Source organism: Trachypithecus francoisi, unplaced genomic scaffold (assembly GCF_009764315.1).
Source record: "Trachypithecus francoisi isolate TF-2019V2 unplaced genomic scaffold, Tfra_2.0 Lachesis_group20, whole genome shotgun sequence".
Lineage (NCBI taxonomy): Eukaryota > Metazoa > Chordata > Mammalia > Primates > Cercopithecidae > Trachypithecus > Trachypithecus francoisi.
Genome location: NW_022681466.1, coordinates 57,960,651 through 57,971,437, shown reverse-complemented (window position 1 = coordinate 57,971,437; position 10,787 = coordinate 57,960,651). Strand labels below are relative to the sequence as shown.

The following is a 10,787-nucleotide window of genomic DNA, read 5'->3' as shown; positions in this document are numbered from 1 at the left end:
TTTATTGATAATCAAGGTTAACCCCTATGGAGTGTGGCTTCCTCTGTGCCAGAAACTATCCTTAGCATTTTAGTTTATTCTTATGAGATCTCTACTAGGCAGATGCCATTGCAAATAAAGAAATAGGAGATGTGGGTATTAACACTCACGGTCACAGGTCTATAAGCAGCAGAGCCAGAACTGACCTAGAGCCCACATTTGACCACTGAACCATACTGCATCTTAGCATCTATTCAGTTACATCTTCAGAGTATGCCCAATTCTTTGCAAGATTTTATTATGCGTTACTGCATTTTTCTGATGCTTCCCTAGAAAAATTGTTGCAGTCTGTGACATTATAAGCCCCTGGGAACTTTAGTTCCCAAATTTCAGTGGCTTCAAAGACTTGCATGGGTTTGCTATTCTTTACCTTTTCACATTTGGCACATGGAAATTGCATTTATCCCGTCCAAATTCCATACTAATTGACTGATTGAAACAGGATTCTATTTCAGGCATGCTTTGTAATCGAGCACTCTCCTCTGGCTATAGCTTCAGGTCATCCATATAAAAGAAAAGACAAATCTTGAAGTCTTATCTCTTTCTGAGAGAGTAACCATAATTTGGCTTATTTTGCATCCTACTATTGTGGGTTCAAAGCTAAGATAAATTACAAAGGGCTCCAGCTGTCACTCTAGAAGATGCCTTTTTGTACATTCGTCTGGAAAGGATTTGTTCCCATGGAGGTTTTTATACCTTACGGATATTAAATGCTGCTTGGGATGGGTGGGCTAGGACTTGGAAATCCTTTCATCCTTTTAAGATTTTCTTTGGAATTGGGGTACTCTTGGGTAGTGTTTGACCTATATTGACTTCTCCAGACACCTCTGGTTAACAGTCATAGTCCTGCGCAAGAAATGTGGATGCTGTGTCTTCTATGGGAGATAGTCTGGGAGGCAGGAAGGCATAATGGCTTAGCAGTGCTACCCAACATATAGCCTGCTGACTAATGCCGCTCTACAACTGTTTGTTATTGGTTCCCAAGGAGATAAGAAGCTTTCTCTAGAATGTAAGTCAGCTCCAAAAAAGCACACTATTTAGCTCAGCTGATATTTTTTCATAAAAGGACTTTCTTAATGAAGGAAGCAGTGCATAGATTTACAATCTGGTGTGATCTCCTTATCATCTCACAGACCAGCATAAAAAAGTTTCAAGTCTAGGTCCCGCGCAGTAGCTCACACCTGTAATCCCAGCACTTTGGGAGTCTGAGGAGGGTGGATCACAAGGTCAGGAGATCGAGACCATCCTGGCTAACACAGTGAAACCCCATCTCTACTAAAAATAGAAAAATTAGCTGGGCATGGTGGCGGGCACCTGTATTCCCAGCTACTTAGGAGGCTGAGTCAGGAGAATGGCATGAACCCGGGAGGCGGAGCTTGTAGTGAGCCGAGATCATGCCACTGCACTCCAGCCTGGGCGACAGAACCAGACTCCGTCTCAATAAATAAATAAATAAATAAATAAATGAATAAAATAAAAGTTAAAAGTCTAGCTACTTTATGTAAGATTGGTTTAGAGCATGATCCTGGAGCCAAATTGCCTGGGTTCAGATCCTACCTCTGCCACTTATTAGCTGGGTGACTTGGAGTAAGTTAACTAACTTCTTTCTTTTTTTTTTTTTTTTTTTGAGACGGAGTCTCGCTCTGTCGCCAGGATGGAGTGCAGTCAGCTCACTGCAACCTCCGCCTCCAGGGTTCAAGAGATTCTCCTGCCTCAGACTCCTGAGTAGCTGAGACTACAGGTGCGTGCCACCACGCCCAGCTAATTTTTTGTATTTTTAGTAGAGACAGGGTTTAACCATGTTGTCCAGGATGGTCTCAATCTCTTGACCTCGTGATCCGCCCACCTCGGCCTCCCAAAGTGCTGGGATTATAGGCATGAACCACTGTGCCTGGCCCTATCTAACTTTTCTGTGGCTCAGTTTCCTCACCTATTAAAGGAGAATAATACTAGTCCTTACTACTATTAAATGTGTATGTTGGGGTGTGTGTGTGTGTGTGCGTGCGTGTGTATATAAACACATATATAATATTACATAGTAAGCACTATGCACGTGTTAATAATAATAATAGCAATAACAATAATAATTGTTTAGATGAAACAGTATAGTCCCACAGAGGCATCTTAGGGGTGTGTCTCTCCTTTGAACTGAGATAGCTGAAGAATAGTTAAGCTAGTTAGATCAACTTTCTGTCTCTAGGAATTTACTCCAGGTACCTCATATAAGTGGCATCATACAGAATTTGTCCTTTTGTGATTGGCTAGAGATAGAAGCTGGGGCTGAATTTTGTAATCAATAAGAATTCAATCTATGAAGTTTTATTTGCTGACTTTCTAAATTGCCACCTCTGCCCTCATCTATTTCTGAAAAAAAGATAGTAGGATCCCAGCTTAGAAATGATCAGGTTTGGGGGAGGGAGGAAAGTGGTCGTTGTTGTGTGGTCATTGCGTGTTCCAACTGACTTGTTCAGCTGAGAGCAAGTGTCTGCATTGTGAGCTCTGTGAAGACTGGACTTGTCATGTAGCATGCACTCTATAAATATTTGTTAAATGAATGACTACTACCATACCCAGAAATATAAAATCGTTCATGCTATGGATGACTCAGGGTCTATAAATTAGCATGCTTTAAGATATCATAAAAGGAAAGTGATTTTACTAAGGTACTACTCTATTATTAGTCATTCTCTTAGCACTGGCTCAGTGCTGCTTTGCCAAGATTACCTCTGGCTTTTTGGTTTTTTTTTTTTTTTAAGACCAAGTGAAAACTAAGCCCCAAACAACTCATCTTTTATGTGTTACAGTTGCATTCTCAATAATGGTGAATGAAACTTGAAGTGTATTTTACAACTTTTGCTTCAGGTCTTAGAATTAAATCTTTAAACCTTTCTCTATGCTACAGAATACTGTTAAACTATAGTATTGGAAGGTATTGCCTTCAGAACCACCGGGAGAATAATTCTAAAGACCCCTAAAATGGAGAATTCCAGGAATATTGTATTTAATAAAGAAGGGCAGAAGAGGAGGCAGGCATACTACTTTTTTTTTCTTGTTTCTTTCTTTCTTTCTTTTTTTTTTTGAGATGGAGTCTCGCTCTGTCACCAGGCTGGAGTGCAGTGGCGCGATCTTGGCTGACTGCAACTTCCTCCTCCCGGGTTCAAGCGATTCTCCAGCCTCAGGCATACTATTTTAATTTGTTTTTATTTCCTTAAATGAAGACTGGCAGAAAATATTGGACTAACCCAGACATGAAATCCAGATAGATAGCTTAGATTAAGGTGTCAGGCTCTGTTTTGAGAAGTTGATTTTGGTTTTTTATTATTATTTTTTTTTTTTTTTTTTTTTTTTTTTTTTGAGACGGAGTCTCGCTCTCTCCCCCCGGCTGGAGTGCAGTGGCCGGATCTCAGCTCACTGCAAGCTCTGCCTCCTGGGTTCCCGCCATTCTCCTGCCTCAGCCTCCCGAGTAGCTGGACTACAGGCGCCCGCCACCGCGCCCGGCTAATTTTTTGTATTTTTAGTAGAGACGGGGTTTCACCGTATTAGCCAGGGTGGTCTCGATCTCCTGACCTTGTGATCCGCCCGTCTCGGCCTCCAAAGTGCTGGGATTACAGGCTTGAGCCACCGCGCCCGGCGGTTTTTTATTATTTTTAAAGATTATTTTAATCATGGTAAAATACCCACCTCATAAAATGTATCATCTCATTTTTAAGAGCATGGTTCAGTGGTGTTAAGTACATTTGCATTATTGTACAAGCACCCCACCATGCATCTCCAGAACCCTTTCAATCTTGGAAAACTGAAACTCTATCCTCACTAAGCAACATCTCCCCACAACTCTGGAAGCCACCTTTCTACTTTCTGTCTTTAAGAATTTAACTATTCTTGATACATCATACAAATGGCGTCATACCCTATCTGTCCCTTTGTGATTGGCTTATTTTGCTCAGCATAATGTCCTCCAAGTTTATCCGTGTTGTATCACGTGTCAGAATTTTCTTCATTTTAAAGGTTGAATAATATTTCGTTGTATGGATATACCACATTTTGTTTACCCATTCATCTGTTAATAGATATCTGAGTTAGTTTCACCTTTTGGCTATCGTGAAAAATCCTTCTGGGAATGTGGTATACAAATATCTCTTTGAATTTTTTGATTTTAGTTATTTTAAAAGTAAATCTTGGGGTTTTTTTGTTTGTTTGTTTGTTTTTTGTTTTTTTTTTTTGTTTTTTGAGACGGAGTCTCGCTCTCTCCCCCCGGCTGGAGTGCAGTGGTGCGATCTTGGCTCACTGCAAGCTCTGCCTCCTGGGTTCCCGCCATTCTCCTGCCTCAGCCTCCTGAGTAGCTGGGACTACAGGCGCCCGCCACCGCGCCCGGCTAATTTTTTGTATTTTTAGTAGAGACGGGGTTTCACCGTGGTCTCCATCTGCTGACCTTGTGATCGCCCGCCTTGGCCTCCCAAAGTGCTGGGATTACAGGCGTGAGCCACTGCGCCCAGCCAATCTTGGTATTTGAATCTGAGCACAAGTAGCCTATGGTAGTGACCCTCAGTAACTGCCCAGGACTTTATAATAGGCAAATTTTGTCTTTTTTTTTTTCTTCTTCTTTCTACTTCTTTCTCATTTTTGTCTGTCTTTCTGTCTCTGTTTCTCTCTCTGGTGCATGCTTTTGTGTGTGGGTAGGTAGACAGAGAAGATTACTTCTACCCTCACACCTATTTGTAAGATGATGAGGTTTTTTTTTTTTGAGATAGAGTTTCACTCTTATTGCCTAGGCTGGAGTGCAATAGCATGATCTCAGCTTGCTGCAACCTCTGCCTCCCGGGTTCAAGTGATTTTCCTGCCTCAGCCTCCCGAGTAGCTGGGATTCCAGGTGCATGCCACCACACCTGGCTAATTTTGTATTTTTAGTAGAGACGGGGTTTTTCCATGTTGGTCAGGCTGGTCTCGAACTCCTGACCTCAGGTGATCCACCTGCCTCGGTCTCCCAAAGTACTGGGACTACAGGCGTGAGTGCACTCAACCTAGGTGATTAAGTTTTACCAAAGAACAAATAGGACAGTTACCAAATACAGTTATGGAGGAATTTACCACATAACTTAAGCTTTAGATTCAAGGTAGATCTCCTGTAAAAGCTAACATCTTCACATGAGGTAAAGGTTTGAATTAAGAATAGATCCCCAGAATGTAATATTATTTTTATAAAATCAACTTAATGTCAGATTATGCAAGCCTTCCTTCAAAAAGCAAAGTCATTTGAAACAATATGTTGTCTAGCTAAAACAGGGAAATGATCAGATTCAGAATCTGGAACATAAAACAACAAGGACCTCTATGCACAGCTATGGAATTGTAAGCTATAGCATTTTAACTTAATTAAGAGGGAGAAGAAAATATGAAGTAAAGCTGTTTGAAGAATATAGAAAAGTGCATTTTGTATGCTGGAGCCCCTTGATTGCCCTACTGGGCTCCCTGGTCATGAAAGTCCTTAGTTGCCTGGTGAGACCTGCACCTTTTGGAGTGATGGGGTTTCACCATGTTGGCCAGGATGGTCTTGAACTCGTGACCTCAAGTGATCAGCCACCTCAGTTTCCCAAAGTGCTGGGATTATAGATGTGAGCCACCGTGTCTGGCTTTTTCTGACTTTTTGGTTATAGTCATCTTACTGAGCATAAAGTGATATCTCATTGTAGTTTTAATTTGCATTTATTTAATGAATAACGATGTTCATGGATGTACGTGCATGGGTGAGTGCGCACGTGCATGTGTTTGTGTCTGTGTTTATGCTTACTGGCCATTTGTGTATACTCTTTGGAGAAATGTCCATTCAGATCATTTAAGTAGGAAGTCTTAATTTTTGTGTGTGTGCCATGTACCCCTTAGGAAGCCTGGTGAAATTTATGGATCCCTTTTTTGAAAGAATAGAATCACAAAGAATACTAACTATACTGAAATATGCTATTAAAGATATTTTAAAAAGCAAATTTGTGACATAGTATTTTATGAACCTCCTTATTAGCATTTTAAATAAACTAAACTAAGAGGCAGATTTCCTTTCTTTTCTTGTTTTTTTTTTTTTTTTGAGACTGAGTTTCACTCTTGTCACCCAGGCTAGAGTTCAATGGCACAATCTTGGCTCACTGCAACCTCTGCCTTACAGGTTCAAGGGATTCTCCTGCCTCAGCCTCTCAGTAGCTGGGATTACAGGCACCTGCCACCACGTCCAGGTAATTGTATTTTTAGTAGAGACGGGGCTTCACCATGTTGGCCAGGCTGGTCTCAAACTCCTGACCTCAGGTGATCCACCAGCCTTGGCCTCCCAAAGTGCTGGGATTACAGGCATGAGCCACTACGCCCAGCCTAAGAGGCAGATTTCATAATGCCATAATCTGATGATAGTGATGAATATTGACAGCATTTGGAGATATCTGCAACAACTGTAACAAGCTATAAAAATACTTTTAATTTGAGTTGATGACAGATCATAGATATGAATGTGTTGCCTATATTCATAATGGAAAAAAAATACTAAATTTCAGTTAAAAGTTAATGCAAAAATGGTGCATTTTGCCCCCCCTCCAAGATTACAGATCCTCAGAATTCTATTTATCTCAATTTTTAGGGGGCGGTGTTCATGGTTTGTAGATTAAGAAACTGTCACAGAATGATTGATGTGGTTCGGCTCTGTGTCTCCACTCAAAACTCATCTCGAATTGTAATCCCCACGTGTTGAGAGAGGGATCTGGTGGGAGGTGAGTGGATCATGGGGGTGGTTTCTCCAGTGCTCTTCTCATCATAGTGAATTCTCATGAGATCTGATGGTTTAAAAGTGTTTGGCAGTTCCCCCCCTTGCTTGCTGTCTGTTCTGCCACCTTGTGAAGATGAGCCTTGCTTTCCCTTTGCCTTCTGCCATGATTGTAGGTTTCCTGAGGCCTCCTCATCCATGCAGAACCGTGTGTCAATTAAAGCTTTTTTCTTCGTAAATTACCTAGTCTCAGGCAATTCTTTATAGTGGTGTGAAAATGGATGAATACAATAAATTGGTACCACAGTTGGGGTACTGCTGTAAAGATAACTTGAAAATGTGGAAGCAATTTTGGAACTGAGTAACAGGTAGAGGCTGAAACAGATTGGAGGGCTCAGAGGAAGAAAGGAAAATGTGGGAAAATTTGGAACTTCCTAGAGACTTGTTGAATAGTTTTGATCAAAATGCTGATAGTGGTATGGACAATGAAGTTCAGGCTGAGGTGGTCACAGATGGAAATGAGGAACTTATTGGGAACTGGAGCAAAGGTCCCTCTTGCTACAGTTTAGCAAAGAGACTTGCTGCATTTTGCCCCTGCCCAAGAGATCTATGGAAATTTGAACTTGAGAGAGATGATTTAAGATACCTGGCAGAAGAAATTTCTAAGCAGCAAAGCATTTAAGAGGTTACCTGGCTTTTTCTAAAAGCGTACAGTTATATGCGTTCACAGAGAGATGATTTGAAATTGTAACTTATGTTTGAAAGGAAAGTAGAGCATAAAGCCTTGAAAAATTTGCAGCCTGACCATGTGGTAGAAAAGAAAAACTCATTTTCTGGGAAGGAATTCAAGTTGGCTATAGAAATTTGCCTAAGTAGTGAGGAGCTTGGTGTTAATAGCTAAGACAATGGGGAAAATGTCTTCAGGGCATGTCAGAGATCTTTGCAGCAGCCCCTTCCATCACAGGCCTGGAGGCCTAGGGGCAAAAATAATCTCATGTTCTGGGCCCAGGGCCCTGTTGCTCTGTGCAGCCTGGGACATGGCACTTTGCCTCCTAGCTGCTCCGGCTGTGGTGAAAGGGGCTAACGTACGGCTTAGGCTATTGTTTCAGCAGGTGCAAGTCCCAAGCCTTGGTGGCTAGCAAGTGGTGTTGGACCTGTGGGTGTGCAAAAGACAAGAGCCGAGGTTTGGGAATCCCAGCCTAGATTTCAGAGGATGAAAGGAAATGCCTGGATGTCCAGGCAGAGGTCTGCTGTAAGGGGCAGAGCTCCCATGGAAAATCTCTACTAGCACAATGTAGAGAGGAAATACGGGGTTGGAGCCCCCACACAGAGTCCCACTGGGGCACTGCCTGGTGGAGCTGTGAGAGGAGGACCACCATCCTTCAGACCCCAGAACTGTAGATCCACCAACAACTTGTATTACATGCCTGGAAAAGCTGCAGGCATTCAACGCCAGCCTGTGAAAGCAGTCAAAGGAGATGGGTACCCTGCAGAGACCGTAGGAGTCCATCCTTTGCATCAGCTTGTCCTGGATATGAGACAAGCAGTCAAAGGGGATATAAGATTAAATGAGTGCCCTGCTGGAATTTGGTCTTGCATGGGGCCTGTGGCCCTTTGTTTTGGCCAATTTCTCCTATTTAGAATGGGAGCATTAACCCAATGCTTGTACCCCCACTGTATCTTGGAAGTAACTAATTTGCTTTTGGTTTTATAGGCTCATAGGCAGAAGGGATTTGCCTTGTCTGAGATGAAACTCCGGACCTGGACTTTTGAGTTAATGCTGGAATTAGTTAAGACTTTGGGGGACTGTTGGGAAGGCATGATTGTGTCTTGAAATGTAAAAAGGACATAAGATTTGGGAGGGGCCAGGGTGTAATGATATGGTTTGGCTCTACATCCCCACCTAAACCTCATCTCAAATTGTAATCCCCATGTATCGAGGGAGGGGCCTGGTGGGAGGTGATTGGATTTTGGGAGTGGCTTTCCCCATGCTGTTCTCATGATAGTGAGTGAGCTCTCATGAGATCTGATGGTTTAAAAAAGTGCTTGGCGGATCCCCCCATTCCCTTGCTCTCTCTCTCTCTCGCCACCTTGTGAAGATGTGCCTTGCTTCCCCTTCGCCTTCTGCCATGATGGTAAGTTTCCTGAGGCCTCCCCAGCCATGCAGAACAGCAAGTCAACTAAACCTTTTCTCTTCCTAAATTACCCAGTCTCAGGCAGTTCTTTATAGGAGTGTGAAAACAGATGAATACGAGGATATAGCCCCTTCCAGGACCATGACACCCATACAGGGAAGTATCAGAGGAACTCCAACCTCTCTCTTCTTCTACTGTTTGATTTCCTGCAGTGTCTTTCATTGACCGTACCCATTTGGAAGTCAGAAGGCAAAATGGTGGAGAATGAATGAGGGTGGGTGGGATTCAGGCAGTGGCGGTAGGGCACTAAGAATAACCAACATGATAACAGAAAGACTAGTAGTATTTGGCTCTCTGTTGAGTTTCCATACCCAGGAAATGAAACAAGGTGAGGATCTTGCCTTCAAAATGGAATTGATTTGAGAGCAATGTTTCCTAAAGTTACTTTCTTTGGAACATACTGGGAAACATTTCAACATCTATTCCTTATTTTATTTTATTTTTTTTGAGAAGGAGTCTTACTCTGTCACCCAGGCTGGAGTGCAGTGTTGTGATGTTGGCTCACCACAACCTCCGCCTCCTGGGCTCAAGCGATTCTCCTGCCTCCTGAGTAGCTGGGACTACAGGCGTGTGCCACCATAGCTGTCTAATTTTTTGTATTTTTAGTAGAGACGGGGTTTCACCATATTAGCCAGGCTGGTCTCGAATTCCTGACCTCAGGCAATCCACCCTCCTGGGCCTCCCAGAGTGCTGGGATTACAAGCGTGAGCCACTGTGCCAGTCCCGTTATTTTGGTTTTGACACTCATAATGCATATTAGCCTGTTAAAGGCTTTGGGGAGACCTGAAGTGAGGAAGCTAAATTCCTCAACTCTTTTTTATTTATTTATTTATTTATTTATTTATTTTTTTTATTATACTTTAAGTTCTAGGGTACATGTGCATGACTTTTATATCATGTATAACTCCCCAATGCAATCCCTCCCTCCTCCCCCCTCCCCATGATAGGCCCCAGTGTGTGATGTTCCCCTTCCCGAGTCCAAGTGATCTCATTGTTCAGTTCCCACCTATGATAGTAGTGGCTGAGGTGACCAAAGCCACAGTAATGTCTGTAGTTCGTTCATCCGTCCATGCCAAATGGATTGTGGGGAAGGTAATTGGGACAAAAATGCAAAAGACTGCCAAAGTGAGAGTGACCAGGCTTGTTCTGGATCCCTATTTATTAAAGTATTTTAATAAGCGGAAAACCTACTTTGCTCATGATGCCCTTCAGCAGTGCACTGTTGGGGATATTGTGCTTCTCAGAGCTTTACCTGTTCCACGAGCAAAGCATGTGAAACATGAACTGGCCGAGATCGTTTTCAAAGTTGGAAAAGTCATAGATCCAGTGACAGGAAAGCCCTGTGCAGGAACTACCTACCTGGAGAGTCCGTTGAGTTCGGAAACCACCCAGCTAAGCAAAAATCTGGAAGAACTCAATATCTCTTCAGCACAGTGAAGCGGGAGTGGAAGGAAGGAGCTAAAGGGAAAAATTAACATGTTTATGTTATGGAAAAAGAAATTTTTCTAAGTTTCATCAAAAAAAAAAAAAATTCCTCAACTCTTGTGAGTGCAGACACTTTTCTCATTACCCTCTTATTAACAGAGCTCTGCAAAGCATCATTTTGGGAAATGCCAGTTTAGAGTGTAGTAATTCACACTCACAGGCAGTTATGGTCAAGGCGTTTGTATATCTATGATCTCATTTGATCTTCATAGCATCCCTTTCAGCTAGAATACTGAGATTCAGAGAGGGTGGGTGACTTACCAAAGAGCACACAGCTAGTTACTAGTAGAGCAGAAAGTAGAAGAATCACTTCTGCTGGTGTCCAT

At 42.5% G+C, this 10,787-nt stretch overlaps 1 protein-coding gene across 1 annotated transcript; it reads left to right on the top strand.

Annotated features, from left to right (window-relative positions):
- The first annotated feature begins 9,993 nt into the window (after positions 1-9,993).
- On the top strand, positions 9,994-10,507 carry LOC117067666 (28S ribosomal protein S17, mitochondrial). The gene has a single exon (XM_033184495.1). The coding sequence runs from the start codon at positions 10,021-10,023 to the stop codon at positions 10,411-10,413; it is 393 nt and encodes a 130-aa protein (XP_033040386.1). The 5' UTR covers positions 9,994-10,020; the 3' UTR covers positions 10,414-10,507.
- The last annotated feature ends 280 nt before the right edge of the window (positions 10,508-10,787 follow it).

Excerpts from the sequence above, each read along its gene's own strand:
- LOC117067666 (XM_033184495.1), top strand. The coding sequence starts at position 10,021 with ATGTCTGTAGTTCGTTCATCCGTCCATGCCAAATGGATTGTGGGGAAG.